Here is a 23,911-nt window from a genome sequence, read left to right as displayed (position 1 = left end):
CACTAAGCAATCCTTTGCATTCACCAGCTTAATTTGCCCCTCCTCCACTTAGGAGAATAAAAGAATATTTATCTTTGTGGTCGTAGCTGTGTGTCTAGTATGATTTGGTTCCAAAAAGTGATTTCAAGCTTAGACAGCAAAGCGATGACCTAGGGAAAAGGAGTTAAGTTGTTTTTTTAAAAAAATGCAAGACTATAATTACTATTTTATATACTATCCTCTTATTGTTGTTTTAAGACAAATATCTGAAAATATTTTAATAAACATGATTATTTGAAACTCTTTTGATGCTGAAACCACCAACCTCATTCATTCAAAGTTGGAAATTCCTTTTTTATGGATAAGAAATAGTAATGGCAAGGAAGCTAGGGCTGAAAAGAAAATATGTAAAAGTGGTTTATTCGAAATTGCCTTGGGTTTACAATAACTGATGCTGAAAGGCATGTTCAAATTCTTAGGAGTATATTAATTTTACATAATTGGCCCTTAGCACCTATGATAGACACAGAGGTGCTTTTGAGGATAGTGCAGCTCCATTGTTAATCACATTAATTCAGCAACATGTTGAAACTGGAAAACGAAAGGACAGTGCTTTATTTACATAAATATAAGCAATAAATGAGCAATTTCTGAGTTCAGACAAATCAATATATACTGCATTATCCTAGTGACCCCCTTATCGTGGAGGTCATTAAATGTGCGTATCCTAAGAATAATGCACCATCAGACACCAGAGTCAAGTCTCCATGTCTCCAGGGAGGTTTCCCACTCTCTACATTCTGTCCGAGGTCGGCTTGTGAGTGGGTGGCGATGTTTTCTGAGAGAGTGTAGTACCTGTAACAGAAAAAGATGTTCACCTTGGTGACCCACTCAGAGGATGTAGCTGGGAAGGGTCATTTATTTAGTATGTTCTTCTTACCAAAGAAGTGAACCAAAAATGGGAGCACTCCCACTTTTCAGCACAGCATCCTGACATGAAAACCAAGTATGTAATTTCAAAGCACCCAGAAACTTGGCAGAGGTAAAGTTACCACAGCCACAGTAACTCAATAAAAATTTCCCTTTTCCCAACAAATTGTTACCTTACTGCCAGGATAATACAAATTTGTGAAAAATACATTGGCTTCTTGTCCTTATTAATAACTCATGATGCAAGCAATTGTTAAACATGGTCCTAAACTGCTTTAAGAAATTGGTTCAGCTTAAGATATAGAAAGAAAAAAATTACACTTCTAGCAATTTACAAGCGAAGAAGGTAAAATCACTGTTATATGACTAAATCAAGGTTGTTTTATGTAAAAATCTTGAATTACTAGGAAATTATGTTATTTAGTATACAAATTAGAATAAAATAACAAATACATACTGACTACTTACCGATTTAGACTATTAATTAGAACAAGACCTTCAAGATCATTTACTCTTTGAAGGAAATTTATTACCTGTTGACAGATTAACAAAATAAGGTTGCAAAAAATAAAATAAAAATGGAAAAAAATAAAAAAGATGTTTTCCTATTTTATCCTCAAGGCAACTTGAGAAGGAGTTCACCTTTGAAAACTAATTTATCTAAGCTACAAAAATGCTTTGAGTTTATTAGTGTGTGAAAAATAAAAAATAAGCATATTTTCTTTGTGTGTGTGTGTGTGTGTGTGTGTGTTTATAAATCATTTATTTGTAGTTTCAATACCAATTTTGATTTCCAGGTTTCAGTTATTGTGTTATGCATGATTAAGCATATTTTCAAAGAAGAGAAATGTGAAAGAATTTTCAAAATGAAAAGTTTTACACAATTTTAAAATGAGATATTCTTTTAAATATTGGATATTTAAATTACAGATATTTCTGCTGATTTTACATAGAATAAGTGGAATTTTTAATTTTATAATTAAATTATAAAAAATATAGTATCTGTAATTTGCTTTAAAGCAAAAAGTTAGGGTTTATATATTTGAACAAAAGAACAGTTACCTGGCAACTGTTAAAGCTGTGAGTACATTATACTTTTCTATGTACTTGGACATGACTGAAATTTTATATAATATATACATATATATGTTCATATGTTATACTGTTTTAAAATGTATAAATTATAAAATATATGCACACAAATAAGAGCTGTGCACACATATGACCATATATATACATATATGTGTATTTAGGTATATATACACATATACGAATATATGTCTATGAATATAAATTTATATATATTGCACATTCTTTCCCAGCACTGCTTGTCAAGCTCTTCACATTTATAAGCCTTGCTGAGACAATTTCTCAGGTAATTCGTTCTTCAGTCACCATAGATGAGGTCTTAATGCTAGATGGTTGAGATAGACCAGACATGATTAGGCCTTTGTTTGCAGAGAGGGTGCATCCTTGAAGAGGAGACAGACATTTATCAAGCACATAAGGAATAAATGACCAGGAAATGTACCAATTGGAATAATACCCCCCAGAGAAACAAAGGAGATAGAGAAACTGAAGAAAAGCCATTTTGGGAGCCATTTAAAAAGAAGACATGAACACCAAGCCTTTAGTGATAGCAGAATAACCATGAGGCCCTGGGAAAACGCTGAAGAGACACACTCAAGGAAGGGGCCATACTTGGGGATAGCATGACTTGGGCAGGGAACCAAAGAGAGTCAATTTTTTGAACATGTACAGACCACACTTGGACACGGGTTACACATATAGTTAACAGCATGTTTTATTTGCATATAGCTGCATATAAACAATATACATACTTATAATATATATCATGTATACATATACACATATTCTCAATATGTTCCATATATATGGATGTATATACATACAGTCTCACATACATACGCATATACTAACCACGTAACTTGTAAATCTATAATAGGCCTTCTCTGGGGACCGGCCATGGGACAGCTGCTGGAAAGGAAACAACAGTGGCAGCTCCAGGGTTGTCTTTCCCCCAGGAAGCTGCCTCACAGCTAAACATGTCTTTTTTCTGACCTTTGCATTGTAGTTTTTTATAAATATTAAGAGGATTCGATGGGTTTAAAAACAGGGTAAATTAAGTTGTGGGTAGGTAAAAGTTGGAGGAGCTAGGGGAGGAATTAGAACAGAAAAAAACGGGATGGTTTTGATTAAAATACATTATGTGCATTATGGCATTTTCCAACAACAAGAAGTAAGATGAACATACATTTAAAAATAAAATGTCATCAGAATTCTCAACGTGTATGATGTGTCCCGTGTGCACGCCTAGTGCCTTTGTAGGCCAGAACAGGGCAGCAGATGCCCTGGAACTGGGGTCAGCGATGATTGTGAGGCCCCATGTGGGTGCTGGAAACAAACTTGTCCTCTGCAACAGCAGCCAGTGCTCTTTTTGAGCCATCGCTCCTGTTTCCTATGAAGCTGATGTGTAAGAACTGACATGCATCACTAAAACCTCAACTGGCTGATTTAGAGGGAAATGACAATATTATCTTATATGCTTCCATCCGGGCTATGGTGTCACTTATAATCAAATTGGGTGGATATGGATTTTAGATTCATCTCTGGGGAATAAAGTTATTTACAGAAAAAAAAAATAAAATGTCATCAGAACCAAAATCATATGGTCTCCTACTGGACACAAAGCAGAGGAGACCCCCTTAGGCATAGTTAAAGGACTGGGGACAGTTGAGGACACCCCTCAGACAAGGCTGGAGGACAGAAATGACTTGTTTATATGTCACCTACAGCAGCAAACTGTGAGCTCCTCAGTCTCGGGGCTTTGTTTCTTTGACTCTTCTTTCTCCATCACCCTTAAGCATGCTTAGCACTGGTTGTATTGTTGAATGGCTGAAAAAGAATTGAATGGATGACTAGACTTTTGTGGTTTAAATCCATTTCATATATTTATAGGAGAGGAGAGTTTATGTTTCAAATGTGGAATTCAACATTAAATCAGTCTCTGGAGTAATATGGCACAGTTTGCCCATACCTCAATAATACGTGCAGACCCCTTCCAATTATTCATTTAAATTGCTTATTTTCCTTCAAACTCCTGAAATTTACTAACGTGTGTTTGTTTTCTAGATAAAAATGGAAACACCAAGCCAGCCACAAAGCCCTGGGTCTACAAAAATGCCTTGCCTGCAAGATATGCTAATGCAGCAGCAGCACAAAGTCTGCAAGAGTAACCAATCAATATCTGATTCGACTTAAGGCTCACTCTACAAAAGGTAATCCATACCTGATACTGCGTGAGTGACCAAGGTCCAGAGACTCCCAATGACAGTCTACTGTACTCATCGGTTGTGCCTTGCTCATTCAGCGTCTGAGATGCTTCCTCCTACAGCAGATGGGAACAAATACAAAGACGCACAGCCAGACATTATGCAGAGTAACACCTTGGAGCACTCAGCCCTAAGTAAGATGTTTCTATAAAAGCTCTCCCCTCAGAGCTCAGGGAGCCCCATAGAAAAGATGGCAGAAAGAGAGGAATAGCCAGACGGTATGGAAGACACTAAGAAAACAAGATCCTCTGAATCAAGCATGATCAACAATCAACAGCACTCATTATGAACTCACAGAACCTGCACGGGTCTGCATCACATCCTCGGTGCTTACATTATGGCCTCCAGTTCAGTGTTTTTATGGGACTCCTGAGCGTATGAACAAGTGGATCTGTGATTCCTGTGCCTTCTCATGGTTTCTTCCATTTTGTATTGTCAAACTCTGATTATATTCGGGTTTGTTTTTTAATCTAATTGATTTTATTTTATCTGCTCTCTTAGAAGCCTGCTTGTTTTCTAATGAGAGACAGACAGGGGATGAATCTAGAAGGGAGGCGAGGTGGGGAGAAACAGGGAGGAGTGGAGTTTGGGGAAACCACCACCATGATATATTAATCAGGAAAAAACGTCTGTTAAAAAAAAAAGAAAGAAAGAAAGAAAGAAAAGAAAAAGAAAAAGAATTAAAATATGGATTACATATACACTATGGAATACTACTCAGCTATTAAAAACAAGGAATTCCCGAAATTTGTGGACAAATGGATTGAGCTAGAAATGATCATAATGAGTGAGTTAACCCAGAAGCAGAAAGACTCAAATGGTATATACTCACTTATATCTGCATACTAGCCCAAGGGGCATGTCCCACGAAAGCCTTCACTTACCAGGAAACTGAGACAGAGGAGAGGACATTCTATTGGGTCTCTAGATGAGAGAAACATGGGAGAATGACAAAGTAGAAGGATCCAGAGGGTCCTAGAAACCTACAAGTAAAACATTATGATAGGCAGATTTGGGCCCAGGGGTCCTGCTCAAACTAAGGCACCAGCAAAGGACAATACAGGCGGTAAAATTTAAACCCCTACACAGATCTAGCCAATGGACAGGACATTCTCCACAGTAGAGTGGAGAGTGGGATATGACTTACACATGAACTTTGGTGCCTCATATTTGACCATGTCCCCTGGAAGGGGAGACCTGGTGGCACTCAGAGGAAGGACAGCAGGTTACCAAGAAGAGACTTGATACCCTATGAACATATACAGAGGGAGGTAATCTCCCTCAGGAACAGTCATAGGGGAGGGGAATAAGGGGAAAATAGGAGGGAGGGAAGAATGGGAGGATACAAGGGATGGGATAACCATTGAGATGTAACAAGAATAAATTAATAAAAAATTAAAAATAAATAAATAAAATAAAATATGGATTATGATGCAAATTAGCATTTTTCACTGTTTTAATTTGCTTTTCTGCTGTAGTAAACACTGACCAAAATTTTAGATCACAAGCCACCACTGCCAGTAGTCAAGGCAGGAACTCAAGACGGGAGACTGAATATAGGAACCCGGAGGAGAAACTATGAATAATTATTGCTTACTGGTCTCTCCCTGGTTTACTTTTAGTTAGCTTTTCTATACAGCCAAGACGCAGCTCCCTAAGGAGGCTTCCATTCATAGTGGGTTGGGCCCTCCTACATCAATTAGCAGTCAAGACAGTGCTCCACAGACATGCCACAGGCTGTTCTGATGTAGACAATTGTTTAATCGGCATGTCACCTTTCCATATGATTCTAGATTGTGTCAAGTTGAATAATGATAAAGCTAACCAGTCACTCTGTTTTTTCAACTTGACAAAGAACGCACCTCATAACTTTTACTTTTTTTATTTCATCTCAAGTTCCAATATTAATATCACAATCTTACACAGAGGGGGATATAGTTCCCACAATCTTTAAAATTGTGAACACTAAAACTTCAAAGTCTATTATATTCTTAATCTTGGAAAGGAGAAAAAAGAGGATAAAGTTCAACTTATAAGCTTAGGAAATGACTTTGTTAACAGGATTCTGATAGCACATATATTTACACCAATAAATGACAAATGGGGCCTCATGAAACTAAATCTCCTATACAGCAATGGACTCTATTGTTGGAGTGAAGAAGCAGCCTACAGAATGGGAAAAATGTTGGTTTTTTCACTAGCTATACATCTGATTGTGGTTAGTATCTAGAAAGTGCATAGAACTCAAAAACAAACAAACAAACAAACATAAATCTCAAGAAAACAAACAACCCACTTAAAATTTGAGATATGTTATTAGAGTTCTAAAAGGAAGAAATCCAAATAACAGAGAAATATTTTTTAATGTTCAAAATTCTTAGCCATCAGGGAAACGCAAATTAAGAGTACTTTGAAATGCCATCTTACTCTACTTAGAATAGCTATAGAGTGATCAAGACCGGCACAAGTTCAAGTGAAATAAAATCTTATCTTTGGAGGCCGGGGGAATAATATCCTACTCATATCCAAGTAGCTATTGGCAGCTGACAGCTTCCTAGAGAGGAGTGTCTGCTTTCCTCTAGAGTTTAAAATACCACACATCTAAGAATATATATGCAACATAGATTGTATTTGATGTATTTAAAAAAAAAAAAACAAGAGGACAGAAGTGGATAGGTTTAGAAGAGGAGGTAGGTCTGGGAGGACGTGGAGATGAACATGATAAAAATACATTGTACAACTAACTAATAAACTTTCTAATAAATTTAAGAAGCAAATGGCATAAAATGCTAGAATTGATGTGGGGAAAGGGAAACACTTATTCTCTACTGATGGGGGTTCAAATGGTACAGTAGCTATAAGAACCAGTGAGGTGTTCCCTCAAGAATCTACAAGCACAGCGTCACATGCTATAGACATGCCATTCTTGGGCACACGCCCGATGAAGTCTGTATCTACACACAAAGATACTTCCCTCTCATGGTCCGTTCACATCAGCCACAAAACGAATACAGCCTAGATATTATGCAACAGCTGGTGAATGAATGATGAATGTGCTACGTTTACTCCCCAAATCTCATCCAGCTGTATATAAGACTAAAATTATACAACTTTCACATAAAGGATAGAACTGAAAGTAATCATTCTGAAAGAAGTAACCCAGAAATGTAAAGATAAACATCACATGTTATCTCTCATAGGTGGATGATAACGTTGAGTCTTTAGATGTGTTTTTTTAAATGAGGACACGGTTAAAAGGGGGAAAAACCAAAAAGACAATGGAGGGGCTATGGGAATGGCCCTTAAAGAAAGGTAGAAAGGACACAGGTGGATTAAAGAGGCATTGGAGAATAGTGGAACACAAAGGGTTAAGTAGAATAAGGAATGGGAGGACACCACTGGAGAGGCAGGAATAGAGTGAGGGCTAGCTAGCACTAAAGGCCTTTGGAAACCCTTCTGGAGAGCTTCTGCTGTGTAAGCTTCCTAAAATACACACTACTTAAAATCAGTTTAACTGGTTCCAAATAACTGGGGTTAATATCCCTCCGAGAAACCAGAGGCTATCAAATAAAAATCCAAGTGAATAACCATTGAGATGTAACAAGAATAAATTAATAAAAAAATTTAAAAAATAAAGCATATTTTCAACTAAAAAAAATCCAAGTGCAGGAAATTAAGTTATCTCTTTTGGAATTGTTGGTTGATGGCATCCCATGTATCATCAGACATCAGAGACTACTGCCCATGCTCCTGGCTATGCTCCAGAGTGAGATGGTGAGGTTCTGTTGCTGAAGACTCCACATACTTGAACCATAAAATGTGGAGAAGTCACTTGTGATTCTTGTTAGTTTTCATAGTTCTAGAAAGTGTTGTGCATATTACCATAGAAGAAAAGTAAATACCAGTATTGTTCAACCAGGACCCATTCAAGTTTCAACAATAACCAGACAGCCTAGGTATGCCCATTGGTGCAACAGTAGAATAAACATCATTGGAGGAACCAACCACTTTCTGATTAGATTTTAGGCCCACCCCACAAGATGAAATCTAGGCTTGGCATCATTATCAGTATCGAAACCTGTGGCTAGATATATTATAGGCCAAAGGGGAAAACCTCCTACTATCATTGTGTCAAGTACAAATAGTGTTTAAATCAAGTCTTAGTGAGTAATTAGTGCATTATTCAACCTTCACCAGATACATGTCTCTATATAGTAGATGAAGATTAATATAGACACTAATAACTAGTCAATGTGCAGAGATAAATGATTGTAGAGTGTCCAGATACAAAGGGTCATCTACATCACACTCTGTCATCCAAAGATCAGGCATTATTCTGTAAAGGAAATTTTTTAAAAATTACCGAAGACAGAAGTAGTAGAGACTACAAGGAACAGTGGTTTTTAACAGTGCAGTTGCGTGAATGAAGTCACAGCAGTTATAACAGCTTGCGCAAAACCTTCTCAAGATCAAACCAGACGTAATCCCAGCATGGTGGAGCACGGTAGTCACAAAGATACCACCTCCCAGCTGAGAAGCTGGTGGTGATTGATTGATGCTGGACAAAAGAATCCGTTTTCTTTGGGGATGAAGCTACTAAGAGGCAGTACGTGTTCCACCCAGGATATACAGGAAACATTATATGGGCTCTGGAATCTAATTAACAACAACAATACTTAAAATTGGGAGGGAATTTTGCTGGGGATAGAAAAATAATTGGAAGGGTGGATTCATCAAAATACATTATATACGTGTATGGAATTCTCAAACAAACAAAAAAAAATATAAGGCCTCTTTAAGATCCAAAGTCTCTTAACTGTGGTCTATTCTAAAATTAAAACACAAAAGCAAGTTATGTAGTTCTTATTCCAAAATGACAAAAGCAGAGACTAGGAACAGTAAGATTAAAGCAAAACCCACAATCCATCGATGTAACTCACCTCCTATAGCTCAGTGCCCAGCGTCTGGAACTCACTTTTGATCTAGCTCCAAAAATGCTTAGACAACTCCGTTGCTCTGACTCCACCAGGAGCAGCACAAATGATCACAGCTGATGGGCACTGGCCTTATTGTACCAATGAAGCATGATTCATTGCTTCAATGATGCTGATGTCTTACTAATTAAAGCTCCTTTTCAGCTCCAAATGAACAGCACCATCGTCCCTGTTGTATTTGTCAGACTTCTTCTAAGGGAACTAAAATGATAGAATGAACACACATGCCTATGGCGCGCTCACACAAGACACACAAACACACACATACACACACACGCACACACGCACACACAGAGAGGGAGGAAGGGAGGAAAAAAGAGAGAGAAAGAGAGAGAGAGAGAGAGAGAGAGAGAGAGAGAGAGAGTGATGGAAAGGGAAATTTTCTACAGTAGCTTAAAGAGTGTGTCCAGTAAGTCCAGCAATTGCTGTCTCACAATTCAGACTGGGACAATTTCTGGTAATTGCTCAGGTCAGAAGCATAGATGACTCAGCAGTCTCGACCTAGCGCTAGAGTCCGGGGAGGATCCTGGATAGCTGTTGATCTTTAGCTTAAGTTGGAACCCTCAAAAGGTTGCATTGAATAACAGCTGCAGTAAATAGAATAGACAAAGTTTAATGTGAGAGTAAAGGCAAGCAAGCAAAAGGCAAAGTTCTCTTTATCTACATTGTTTTTTTTAATTTGGACTGTCCCCAGAAGAGGTGGCCCAGATTTAACATGGGCCTTTCTTCTTCATACTGGTTCCAGATATAGACCAGTTGACAACCAAGATTAGCCTTCAGACCTTTGAAACGCAGAACACTTCACTTTAGTGGGCTGGCCTCTTGTTGATCATAGCTGGAGAAGGCCCCAGCTGACCAGTAACTACAGATTACTAATTCTTTGAATTAATTAATTTGAATTTTAAAATGCATTCTCCATTTCCTCTTCTTAATATATTAATGATATTGATATTGCTAATTCAAAATATCTCACAAACATTCTGGCGACCTTTGCCCCCTTTGGAAACTCCGGCAGCCAGGCCTCCGTTGTGTGCATTCTTCTCAGCGTTCTTATCTTCCAAGCTCCCGCAGGATGCCCTGTTAAGCTGGGAGACCCAACAGCTTTCTCAACGCTAACTTTCAGATGCTTCCATAACCCTATGGAAGGGGTCACAGGAACACTTCACTCCAAGTACAAGCTTCTGTTTTAGTTGCTTTCCTGTTGCTGTGATAACTCAGTGCTGTTTGTTGGCTCGCTAACTGGCCTATGCTCAGTGAGCTTTCTCATGCTGTCTAGGCCCACCAGGCCCAAGATAGTACTTCCCCAAATTACCTGGATCCTGCTACATAAATTAGCAATCAAGAAAATGCCCACAGATGCAGTTCTTCAGATGAGCACCTCTCTTCCCAAGGAATTCTAGGCTGCGTGGAGTTGGCAATAAACGCAAACCAGGGCGTTACCAATAGCTGTTTCTTATTTAACCATTTGCTTTCTTTTCACTTTAACAATTTCAAGTATGACAAGATTTCTTCAAGTAAATTTACTATGAGCCTTTTAATCAAATATGAATAAAGTAATCTTGACTTGTTACTTTCTTTTTTTTTTTTTTTGACTTGTTACTTTCTATTTGAATTTTTTAATTGAGTAGAATGATTCTCTGTTGTTCTTTTGCTCAAGATTCAAGGAATACCCACAAAAGTGAAATATAAACAACCCAGTTTACCTTTGGAAATATCAGTGTGTACTTTTAAGAAAACTTTGATAATTCACCTTTTTATAGATAGAACTTCTCTTTTCTCCAAAGGGATAGGCTCTATTTTTTTTTTAATCTTTGTGTTTCATTTTGCTTTGCCTGAACTATATTTTTCTTACAGATAGAGAAACTTGATCTTTTAATTTTTTCAGTAATTTTTTAATATCTTCTGCTCTCTGTTCAGATTTTGAAAAGTATTTCCAAATAAGTCTTTGCTGTAGAACACCATGTTCCTTTAGCTCAGAAGTCCATGTCCTTGGCCCACAACTTGATTTCAGAAGTCTGAAAGTTCCTTTCATTTGCTGTTTCAAAGTCAACATATTTCTCCGTTCTCCCTCTTAAAATCATACATGCTATTTATGATTCGTGTTTGCAAAGTTTTGTAGGCAAAGACAAAGGGCACACTGCAGCACTCTTTGTAGCTAAATGTACAACTTTACTGTATATTTGAAGTATATTTCAGTCCCCTCCATGTTTAGCGCAGCAAGACAAATGGCAGTGCCACCTCTCCATTTGAATGGAGAATGTTCCTGCTTTTACATACTGCTGTGTGACCTTCGTGAAACCTTCTCAGTTTATCATGCAGGCTTCCTTTATACCTGGAGGCAAGACCAGTCACTGCTTTCTTCTGCTGCCAGGACACACATACCATTTTGTCCTTAATCCTATGATTACTGCCCCCTATGAATGAGTAGCCATCTTCATCTATTTCCAATACATACCATTCTGCTGCAACTAATTCCACTCCTTAAGCCTCAGGGTTGTTACAGAAAGCCAATGACATAAGCTCAGGCAACATGAAAGACCGCAGCACCTTCCATTAGAACAGATGAGAAAGAATCACTTTTAGCACGTTGGAGTTGCTAAGGTGATACAACATCTAAGAGCTACTGGCAGACTGTGAAGAAAACTAGAAACTGAGGAAATAGAGACAGAGCCAGGGAAATGAACAGAAACGGAGAGATCGAATGAAATCAGGTGAAATACAGGATGGAGAGGACCAATCAAAAGACTAGCTGCTAACTCATTTTGCTGCCCACTAGTGAGCTTTCTGCTACTGTGACTGAACCGTAGAGTTAATGAACTTCTGGTTTCAGTCCATGACTGGTTTGCCCTCTTGCCTTTGGCAACTGTGAGAGTATAATGCATCATAGTAAAATTATGGTAAAAACAAATGACTCACCTCATGGTTGTCAGTAAGCCAAAAGAAGGAAACGAGGAAGAAGGATGCAAATATCTCCTTTGAGAGCGTATACCAGTGGCCTAAAACTTTCCATAAAGCCCCACTGCTAAATGCTCTACTACCCCCATTAGTGCCACAGCATAAAGACACAGTTCTATACTGTTCAGCAAAGACACAATTTCATACTGTTCAGCACTCTAAACTCTTCCAGGGAAACACACATACTCAATCAAGATTCAAATACGTTCTCAGCCAGAGTTTCTTATTTGAACCACATAGTAGGCACATAATGGTTTAATGTCTAATTTTTAATATGCCATAGAATAATATGCTCTTAACACATGTTTAGATACAGAAGAATAGAATTAATTCGTGACATAAATACATGCCTACAAGCATTCAAACAATTTGTTTACTGACAATTTGTTTACTTTCTTGGAAAATTCTAGAGGCTTTGCCCTGGTGTTTAATTACTTCAGCCTTTTCACATGTAAAACATTGTTACTTCTCCTTCTATTACATAAATTTCATTTTATACCAAAGGCACTACCACCCTGTTTCCATTCATCCCACTAGACTCTGTATATATAAGATTCAGCTCATTTTTTTTTTCCAAAAGAGCTCTCAGAATTTCCTACCTCAGTCAGCTTCACTAGAAAGTAGATGGCTGTCCTAAACTATTTTCTTATGTTGTGTACCTCAACAGTACTTAATTTTACAGAGTCTAACTTCCTTAGTGTTTCTTACACATATACCCTCATTTCAGTCTCTACTGTCATCTCTTGGATTAGATTCATATCTAAATTATTTCAAAAGCTCCCTCACAAGTTTTTCCTATAATCCATCCTGCAGAGGACTACCAGTACTCATTCTAAAATTCAGATCTTGATGTGGGTTCTCTTTCCAGAGAATGCCAGAACAAGAGCTGGGATTCAAACCAGTATTGCCTTTCTAACTTTGTCTTCCTCTGTGCACTGTGGTTGAGTGTTGCGGTTAGCCTGACTGTCAACTTAATATGGTTTTAGAAGCATCATGGGAAACAAATCTCTTGGAATGTCTTTGAGGGATTAACTAGATGAGGTTAATTGATGTGTTAAATCTGACTCTAGGTGTAGGCAGTACCTTTCCATGGACCAGGGTCCTATTTGAATGAAAAGGAGGAGGAGGGAGGAGGACGAGGAGGAAGAGGAAGAGGAGGAGGAGGAGGAGGAACAACAATAACAACTATACGTATATGTGTGCCTAGTGGGAGGGGAAGGTTTTATTCACAGCACTTGAGAGACAGAGGCAGGAGGTTCTCTGAGTTGAAGGACAATCTGGTCTACAGAGCAAGTTACAATACAGTGAGAGCTACAGAAAGAAGCAAATCCTCTCTTAAAAATGAGAAACAATACACAACAACAACAACAACAACAAAATAAGACTGTATGCAAGTATTATGTCTTAGCTTCCTGAGGACAGATGCAATAAGCACTCCAGCTTGGTCACATTATCTTCCCCACTATGACGTATTGTGTCCTCAAATTATGTGCAAAAACAAGCCTTTTCTCTCTTACCTTGTTTTTCTCAGATGCATCACAGCAAAAATGGAAAGTAATTGATACATGTTCATATAGGTTTTTTTACCATATTTTATTTTATATTTTTCTTATTTTTTTTAGAGGAATTTGGCTTAAAGATAAGGAATAATTATGGGCAAATCAAATGCAAAAATATACAACATACACTAGAACTACAACAAAAATTATAGTTGTTAAGAGAACAAACACTTCGTCACACAGTGGTGAGCTTCTTCATGATCTGCACCTCCACAGAACATCACTGCAGACTATATAGGAAAACTATTATTCTAGCAAGTATGTATCATATATCCAAGAACAGGGGAAATTAATTTCTTAAATAAAAGTGCTAAAATAGCAAATAGTCCCCCTTTTGGTTTATTTATTTTGGAAGATTATTTGACACATATAAAATTTCCTTGTGGCTTAGACTTCATTATCACTTTTTCCTTTTGGCAAACTTTATGACATTATACTCCTCTGTGCTCACCTACTCATTTGTGATTAGCAGTTAGCTTATGTGGACCCCATCTATATTCCTTTAGGACAAACAGTCCTAGGGGGAAATTAGGATATGTAGCCAGCCTTTATTTCAACTCCCTTTTGAATAACTGTACTTGTGTTCACGAGTTCCAAGGCTTTTCTCCAAACTCAACTAATTGAATTACGCAAGCTGCGTTCCATTGCATGAACTTTATAACTGCCTCTGTAACTATCGACGTGCTTGAAATAAAAAATTTTGGTCTATATTTCCTACCTTATCTCCTCCATCCCTGAAATTCATTTTATATGCAGAGATGTTCCATAATTATGATTCTTTTATTTATTTATTTATTTATTTCAATTAATTTATTAAGGTTACAACTCAATTGTTATCCCATCGCTTGTACCCTCCCCTTCCTCCCTCCCTCCCGCTTTCACCTTATTGCCCTCCCCTAGGTCTATGACCAAGGGGGCCCTCCTCCCCCACTATATGGTCATAGTCTATCAAGTCTCATCTTGGTAGCCTACTTATTCTTTCTTGAGTGCCACCAGGCCTCCCCATCAAGGGAAGGTGGTCAAATATGGGACACCAGAGTTCATGTCAAAGTCAGTCCCTGCTCTCCACACAACTGTGGAGAATGTCCTGTCCATTGGGTAGATCAGAGTAGGGGTTCGATGTTTACTACTTGTATTGTCCTTGGTTAGTGCAATAGTTTGAGCAGAACCTCTGTTCCAGGTCTGCCTGGTGATTATGATTCTTTCTCTCCCTCCCCACTCTCCCTCCCTCCCCCTCCCAACCCCCGGTGAAGGGGTAAGAATAACTCGAAAAACAAAGAATACCCCAATGTCCTCCAGGGAAACAGAAAATGAGACAAGCAGAAGAAATGAGAACCTATGACCCAGTAATATAAATAACACTCTATTTAGGACACAGGAGCGAAATCTAGAAGGAGAGCCTGAGCAAGAAGAAAGCAAGAAAAATACCTCGGAAATAAGGATGTGACCGTGTGTTGCCTATGCAGCACTCTATGTGTGCCCATCTAGGTTTGGTGTGGACGTCCAGGAATACTTTTTCACCTCTCTTACTTCTACAGAGCCATCCTTATGCATCTTAGGCCAAGGTGAGGGAGGACTGCTTGCTCAGAGCTCAGACGATGATTGCAAAGTACAACATACCAAGTGCTTTCTGAAGAAATATTTCTAAGTTCTTCCCGCCAAAAGAGCAAAGTTGCAAATATTTTAAACTTTTCATCAGAATAATATTCCAAGGATGAGGGGGGAAATGAGATGAATAAATGAGAGGACAAAAGAATGAGGAGATGAGGAGATGAAAGGATGAGGGAAGACGCGATTGGGTGATGAGGGGAAAGGTGGGCGGGCAGCTTGTACTCCAGGCATGGGCACCTGAGTTTCATCCCCATCGCCCTAGCAGGTGTGCAAGAGCTGTCAGGACACATCAGGAGCATCTCTAGAGCTCGCTGGATAGCCAGTCTAGCTAGACTGCTGAGATCATGATCAAGAAAGGACCCTGTCTTAAAAGAGTTAGACAGATATCGCAAAGTTCTCCTCTGGCCTCCCTGTGCATGCTCACAGTGCTGCCTAGTGTTTTTTAAAATTATTTTACATATGCATTTATGTGATTACACATATATACAATAAACTATATACAGCGAGAAGAATCACAAAACAATCAGGAATTATATAAACGAAACATTCAGAGTATTTTGGCTATTTGTATTTGGTAACCTTAAAGAAAACATCTTTCCTATCTTGGTGCATCTAAAATTCTGAATGTAAATCAATATCTATCATTGATCATAAATCAATCTCATCATTATCAACTTAAAACACCTATCTAGACCTAAAAACATCTTAATTAATCCCTAAACAACTAAGCTTAATTGTAAAACTAAACTATCTCCAAAATGAGAAGATGACAGAGACAGTTTGCTCCCTGAACAGTCACCCAAAACTCTCTATAGCATTGGAACATTATCTTCAGCCTTCTGGCCCAATATATCTGACAGACATAGTTGTGAGGCAGGAACTACTGAGGACTTGCTTGTCCTGTCTCGGCAGAGTTTGGCCGTCAACTCTGCCTTATGCTTGCTAGTTTTATGTCACCTTGACAAAAGCCGAAGTTACTTTTAAGAGGAAACCTCAGTTAAGAAAAGAACCTCAGATAACTAGTCTGTAGATAAGCCTGTGGCAACTTTTTTTGATTGATGATTGAAGAGGAGGGGCTCAGCTCCTTATGGGCAGTGTTATCACTGATCTGGTGCCTGTGTGTGCTATAAAAATGAAAGTTGAAAAAGTCATGTGGGTCAAACCAGGGAGCAGCATTTCTCCATGACCTCTTCATCAGCTCCTGCCTCTAGAATCCTTCCCTGCTTGAGTTCCTGTCCTGACTTCCCTCAGTGATAGGCTGTGCTGTAGAGCTGTGGGACGACATGAACTGCTTTCTCTACAATGTGCCTTTACTTATGGTGTTTGTTTTACAGCAGTAGAAACCTTAACTAAGACACTCAAACATAACATGTACAGGTACACATATGTGTATATGCACATACATACACAAAAGCTTAACAGAAACGGAAGCTCCAAAAATGCTTAACATAAATTGGAACTTTTAAATCTAAAAGAAATGAAAGCACAAAGTTGGGTACATATGAAAGAGAGGCAGATCTGGGAGTACTTGGAAAAAGATGTGTATATGACTAAGATATAACATATGAGATTCTCAAAGAAAAGAATATTTTAAAAATTACATTCAAGGAAAAATAAGTAGAAAGAGTAAAAAAGAAATTACATTCTAGCATTATTTTTCCTCCAGACTTGCCTAATAGTTTGACCTATCCTATACTTCTGTCCTATACTATTGGATGAAAGATAAGTGTCTCACACTTTGCCCCAATTACCAATATTAGCCATAACATCCCTGAATCTGAGTGTGGAACTGGTACAGCCACAAACAGTGTTGGTAACTTCCAAGCATGAAGCAGCTATAGGAGAGTCTGGGTTTGTAGAGATTTTAAATAACCTCTGATGAACCACCCGCCATTGAAAAGGTGATGGATGACTGGGTCAGCCTGGACATTTACGATAGCCCAAGATAAGTCATTGCTCCATATTTCCCATTTAGTGCACCTTTCAGAGACGGTATTAAAATAAAGACCTGTTGAAGGAGAAAATAGTCTTTACAGTGTTTGCACAGCACAGGAAATCAGTACACTCTTATGAAATAAAAATTTAAATTAATTCATTTTTAAGTGCTACCAGAATCAAACCTGAAAGAAACCCAAAGTGTAATTTAATACAAGAAGGAATCTTCAACTTTTTAAACCAAAAAAAAAAAAAAAAAAAAAAGAACGTTTCAGAAAAAGATTTGTTACTAATTACATTTTGTTGACATATGACAATTATATTCAGCGATATTGTTCTCTCAGACTGTTGAGCAGAGCACCTAGGAGAATAATGACAACTGCAATGACAGCTTTCATGATCTTTCACTCAATTAGATGCTAACAAACATCCTCTAAGTCATAAAAAGTTTATGAAACTTAAACAGTTACACAAGTGCATATAGTTCACACAGTTAACATCAACCCTGAGAGATGGAGCCTCTCTCTTCAATATATGTGTGTGTGTATATATGTGTGTGTGTGTGTGTGTGTGTGTGTGTGTGTGTAATGTTTCTTTGTAAATTTTTAGTGAGTCAGTTGTGTACATTTTTAGCCACTTCATCACTTAATACCTGTATTCAGTCATCTCTATAACCCATTTCAAACTAATGGAGAAGAATGTAATTTACCCACTGAATGACCTTCCAGGGAAGCCCAGTTGTTTTATGATTATAGACACATAATTTAACCTGCAGAAGTCCCAGGATGATAGACTGAATGAAGCAAGAGTTATCACAAAGACTGAAGCAAAAAGATCATTGCTTTCGGGCATTCATTCATTACTTTCATGACAGAAAAATGAAATATACTCTTATAGCTACCGCAAGGACAGCAAAGTAGGGGTACTGAGCTATGACTGCATAGGAAAACGTTGTGTGCATATGGAAATAAGTTCCTCAAATTTGCCTGGACTCTGTACTGTTGTATTTCAGCCAGCAACATGAAATGGCAAGCTGCTAAGGACCGTTATGGGTGGTTAGGAATCAAAGTCAAAGTTTACATAGATTATTTGTTTGGTTTACTAGGTGTATAAAATATATTTTGTTCATTTATATGTAGATGTATATAGTTATAGATAAATTTAAGTGGTAAAGATGTGTTGTGTAAAATTCAGCTTGCTTAAGTTAGAGACAGCATATCTATATGAACTCTATTCAGAAGAAGTTTTAAGAATTTAAGCAAAAAAAAAAAAAAGGTTCTGGTCATATTCTGGAACTTGAGATATGCTCTCATTTTTCTTTCAATTAGAACAAAACTAAATGCTAAGCTTTCTTTAATTTTTGCTTTTCTAATGGTTGGTCTTTCAGTGTTATCGAATTCACCCACATTTCTGAAAATTATTGCACATTGAAAGATAGGCATTTCAATTCAGAATTGTCTGAATAATGTCATATATGAAGTCTTCTGAGGGAAAGGAGACTCCTGCAAGAAATAATTGATCTATTCAGAGGAAATCTGTAGAAATCCAGCATAGAAAGACTGTTTTCCTTTAGAAACAGTTTTTCTACAAACTTTTGACTCTTTCTACTCCTTCTAGCTTTCCTTGAAGCTTCCTGCTTTTAAAAATAGGTCAAGCAGAAAGACCATCTGACATGCATCCTCTACCTCCCTGCTCTAGCGCAGACTTCACCTGCAGTTAAGAAGTCAAGTAGAGCATTGACACTCGCTGTAGTTGCTCTATACTTCATCACATTTGCACGATCTTTCTTTGCGTCCTAGTTAACAGGAGAATTTTATAGAGCCTTTACTTGACTTTCTATTATTACCTTGGCTTTCAAGGTTTTAGAAAAATCTCCCAATTGTGCAAGAAAGTCATTGTTCTACTAGCACTCCTTCCTCTTGGTTTGGTAAGATGTGAGGTCATGGGGTGTGGCCACTTCTCTGAACAGTATCTTTGCCTTTTTCACCTTCAATAATCTCATGCTTTCAGTAACCTTGCAATATCACTCATTCTCCCTTGCACTTTGCACTTCACCACTTTCCTCTTCCTCTTACATTCACACACACACACACACACACACACACACAGAGAGAGAGAGAGAGAGAGAGAGAGAGAGAGAGAGAGAGAGAGAGAGAGAGAGGAAAATCTATATGTGTCAGACATTCAGCAAGAAAAAGACAAAGGCACTGAGTTAATTACCCATCATTTACTGCTGCTGAGAAGAGCAGATGGCAGCAGACGATATGTAAATGGCAAGGGGCAGTGAATTATTCGATTTTTTTAGATTAATCGTCGATGACAAAGGAAGTGATTACAGGCTGTGACATTTATACAAATGTATAAAGTACATCACACTAAAAAATAGAGCTTAATATTATTATGAGGGTGTCAGGCATATGAACATTATTGTCACAATAGAAAGCAACAAATTTACCATAACCCAAGAATCCAACCTCCTTCAACCTCAAAAGTTTATGGAACCACACACTCTGGTGGGGAAAAGATGAACCCAAGGATGAATATCATAGAATAGTTCTCTAAAACATAAGTAGTTCTCCAAGTGAAATATAGATAGATATACACATACATATATGTATGTATGTATGTATGTATGTATGTATGTATCCATATACATACATAATTGTCTTGTGGAGTGGAATGATGCATATTGGGACATAAAACAAAACAGGATTTGTTCTCAACAGATTTGGTGCTGCATAAGTGAGTGGACTGTAAAACAACAAAAGATGCTAATAAAGTAAAAGTAGAAATTAAAATACTGTTCACAATGAGCTCCATTAAGGATGTGTAAGAAAAAAATATTTCAAAAAGAAAAAAGAGGTTACATTTCTACTCAGAAATACTACTCCCAATAATTTTCAAGGATAAAATGAAGAAATTTCTGGCCAAGCTTCCATTCTGAACACAGACAAGTGCTCATGACCATGTGTGCAAACACCTCCCGAGAGAGAGAGAGAGAGAGAGAGAGAGAGAGAGAGAGGGAGAGAGAGAGAGAGAGAGAGATCATCCCTTTGCAGAAAGGAGCATATTAGCCTACTATTTTCAGTTGCTTCAATAATTAATTGGTACATGAGAAAATCAGATGCTTTCCTTGGCAGATCAGAGAATTTGCCCCATCATCAAAATGTTTTCCATCACCCTATTATTAAATGTATATGGTGTTAATATTATTATAAAGAGAGATCCGGTGAGCCACATTTGTTCTCTGAAAGCATTTCAGCCACTGCAGTCCATAAGGCTGCCCTGTGGGACAAGAGCTCGTCTGCAAATATTAAAATTGAGAAAGAGGTAAAGCTTAGGTCACATCTATTTATGCACTTCAGAAATACTTTCAAAATATCGAAAGCAAAACATTACCAAAATTGCTGCTGAGTATTCCACAGTTGTACACTCTTTGTTGACAACGGTAGTCCATTGCCAACAAAGGATAGGGCAGGACAGGGCAGGAGAATAGGGCGGGAGCCAGTGTGGGGGAGGAGCGCTGATCCAAATCAGCAGCAGTCCCCCAACCCCCACCCCCTGCCGCAGCAGCAGTGGCAACACGAGATAGAGCGTTTAAGTCTGGCAGCCCATTCTGAATGAACATGGGTTCAGGAATAAAGTGCAGGCAGAACCAATCTGCCCTGAAGAAAAGCACAGCATAAAATACTGCACAAAGAAATGAGAATTTCTAGGGTGGCTTTAACAGCACACCCAGTTGGCAGGTGCACGGAGAAGCAAACCACTAGCATTGCGTGCCCTTGTAGAAAGTACTAGTGGTTTCGCTTTTTGTTTAAGCATAAAAGCAATACTTATAGATGAAAATAATGCTGATTTATGTCTTGGCATGAATATGATAGGGAATATCATTTAGGACTCCTTTTAAAATGTTTACCTATAGATGCATGATGCTGGAGTTGCACATGAATATAGTTGCACCTGATTTGTTTTCACCGTTAATCAAAATTGATTTCAGGAAAAAAAAAAAAACCAACAACACACATTATTCTTACTCAGCATTTTACATGGCTAGGATTGTAGTTTTCTCCTTAGTAAAAAATAATAAACAAATGAAGAATTGATGTACATTAGTTATTACCTGGACTCTATGACAAAATGGGATAATTGTTTTAGTGGAAGACGCTATGTTTCCCCTTTGTCCTCTTGGGTGGTGGCCTGCAGGTACAGGGCTTTGTCTCTAATCTTAACATTGGCGAGCAAAACATGAACCAGAGTGAAGCAATAGTCAGTAAATGGGAAGAGGGGATGTCCCGGGAGAACTTTCACCTAAAGATTCCATAAATACATGTCAAATTTATAAGAGAAAAATAGCAGCTTTGAAGCTCAAGTTGTTTGCTGCTACTGACCCCTAATTAAGAGATTCACAATCTCTGTCCCTCCCCCATCCCCACCCCCTGCCAAAAAATAAGAAACACTTTCCATCAATAAAGCTATCTCAAAAATATTTATTTATAAAATATTTCACAGTCGCACACAAATATTGGGTTGAATATAATTTGGATATTAATAAACATCTACCTTCCTGAGTTATTACAAAAGACAATGGAAATATGGAAATGGCTGTTCAGATTCCATGTAAATACCCAGGCTGCAACTATTTAGACAATGCAGTATTTATGTTCTATAAAAGAAAAAAATGAAATCAGTGCTGCAGACAATCAAAGTTTTATTTGCTTCATAACTGATTATAGTAGGAAATTGTGCTTTAACAAATGAAATGCTCATTTATTAATATTATTAAATATATGTACGATTACTTAGTGAAAAATGTCACAGATCAAAAGTATTATATCACTAACAAATATTTGAGTTTTTAAGATAGGGACTATAAACACAATTTATGAGTGTCATATTATTATGCATTTATATACATTCAGTTTTTAGTGGTTTATTAAGATTAATAATTTATCTACATTTTATTCATAAAGAAATGTTTTGTAGAAATATAAGTATTTATAATGAGGTCAGTGTTTAAAATAGCATCTAAAGTATATTTTAAAGGGATTAGTTTAGAATTTTAGGCAAATATATTTTAGGAAATATGGCCAAACTCGAAAATGATTTACCTAGGTAGAATGATACTAATGCCACTAAATTAGGTCTGAATTAAATGGAACAAGAATTTTAAGCTACATGTAAAAAGAGGGTTAAAATTTGAAAGATCTTTCTGCTCATAGAAAGGAAAGAACATGCCAAGGCTCAGTGAGGAAACCAACTGAAATAAAACATTCCTTAAGGCTGAAAGACAAAGATCCAGCTAGCTTCTAGAGGTAATTTACGTGTTTTACTTATTTCTTGCTCTACTCCATTTAATATATTGTAAGCTTCTGCAATCTGAAATAGAATTACAACCCTGGAAAAGCAGAAAGAAGCATACATTTCATTTTAGCTTATTCTAGTGCCTTTGTGCTCCACCTTTTAAAATGGCATCATTTGTTTTTTTTAAATATCTTTAAAATGTTTTGCATTGCGCATGCACACAAGCATATATTCGTTATATTAAATATTTAGCTGCATTTTATATACAACAGACATTTACTTACAACAACACTTAGCTATTCTCAAACAGCAAAGATAGAAAGCCTCCACAGGAGAAAACATGCAATCGCTCCCTTTCTTTTTAGAAACATATTCAATTGAGGTAATATTAATAGTACTTTAAAGCACAGATTATCTCTAATTTGCCTACTTTCTTATTTATAGATGATAAAATATATCTTGTCTTTTTAAAAATAGCATCAATTCAAAGACTTATAAAATTCTGTCTTGTAAGAATGTATCTTACATTTTCATCTTAGGATGCTTCTTCTCCGTTCAACTCCACTGACTCCATTTTTATCAGTTCTATTTTTAAGTGCAACACAGAATTTACTATAGCAAACTAAATCCAAATCGGTCCTCTGTCCCTTTCTTCATCTAAGTCAAGCACATACAGCCCTCTGTTGGAAGGAGTGCACATTGCAGTTTGTTGCCTTTGCTTGAGGCAGAGAGCATGTTTTGAATGCTATTGTGGTTTTTTTTTTTTATGCTAACAATTTTTATGACAAGAAGGTATAAAACACCAGGTTATGTTTAGCTTCACAACACCACAGACAACATTTTGTGCCAAAACAATAAATTACATAAACACATGGTTCCAGTGACTCTGATCTGTACATTAATTGAAGGAGGGATGATAAACTAGCGATTCTATTCCACTAGGTTGTTCAGTCAGTAAAACACTTGGGTACTGTTTAGACAGAATAGAATTAATCCAGGCTTCCTCTCATTTAGCCTAGAAGAGAGATCCAGAGATGAGAAATACATTCATTTGAAAATAATCATTTAAATGGGTTCTAGGAGCTTTTAAAGTGTTAAAATATTTATATATTCATTTAGAATCATAATATTTTCCTGCATTTAAAAAAGAAGTTACCCAAAGAGAAGATTATTCAACTTTTGAGGGTTATTCTAAAAAAAAATGAGGTTCTTTTAGCACATTTTTGAACAGAAAGACTCTTGGCAGATGAGTGTGCCACCTTCCTTGGATGGGTCTGTCTTTCCGTATGCCGCA

At 37.4% G+C, this 23,911-nt stretch overlaps 1 protein-coding gene across 9 annotated transcripts; it reads right to left on the bottom strand.

The window, feature by feature from the left end:
- Window positions 1–372: 372 nt before the first annotated feature.
- On the bottom strand, window positions 373–23,231 carry LOC311605450 (uncharacterized protein). 9 transcript variants are annotated; one of them, XM_084795973.1, is made up of 5 exons: window positions 23,144–23,230; window positions 5,147–5,186; window positions 4,220–4,318; window positions 2,851–2,907; window positions 373–834 (listed from the first exon to the last, which is right to left on the bottom strand). In XM_084795973.1, the coding sequence occupies exons 1-5, from the start codon at window positions 23,149–23,151 to the stop codon at window positions 724–726; spliced, it is 315 nt and encodes a 104-aa protein (XP_084652099.1). In that variant the 5' UTR covers window positions 23,152–23,230; the 3' UTR covers window positions 373–723. The 9 variants fall into 9 exon arrangements, 2 of the variants coding, with proteins under 2 accessions (XP_084652099.1, XP_084652100.1); XR_014781948.1 differs by lacking the exon at window positions 5,147–5,186 and having other exon boundaries at window positions 23,144–23,231; XR_014781951.1 differs by lacking the exons at window positions 2,851–2,907; window positions 5,147–5,186 and adding an exon at window positions 21,437–21,624 and having other exon boundaries at window positions 23,144–23,182.
- Between the last annotated feature and the right edge of the window lie 680 nt (window positions 23,232–23,911).

Source organism: Acomys minous, assembly GCF_964271855.1.
Source record: "Acomys minous genome assembly, chromosome: 9".
Lineage (NCBI taxonomy): Eukaryota > Metazoa > Chordata > Mammalia > Rodentia > Muridae > Acomys > Acomys minous.
Note: the sequence above shows the minus strand (reverse complement) of the source record. Positions and strands in the feature narration are given on the sequence as shown.

Coding starts and splice junctions, on each gene's coding strand:
- LOC311605450 (XM_084795973.1), bottom strand. Junction 4,319..5,146: donor TCCTCTGTCTCAGTTTCCTG/GTAAGTGAAGGC, acceptor CATCTGCTGTAG/GAGGAAGCATCTCAGACGCT. Junction 2,908..4,219: donor GGTCACTCACGCAGTATCAG/GTATGGATTACC, acceptor TTTCCTTTCCAG/CAGCTGTCCCATGGCCGGTC.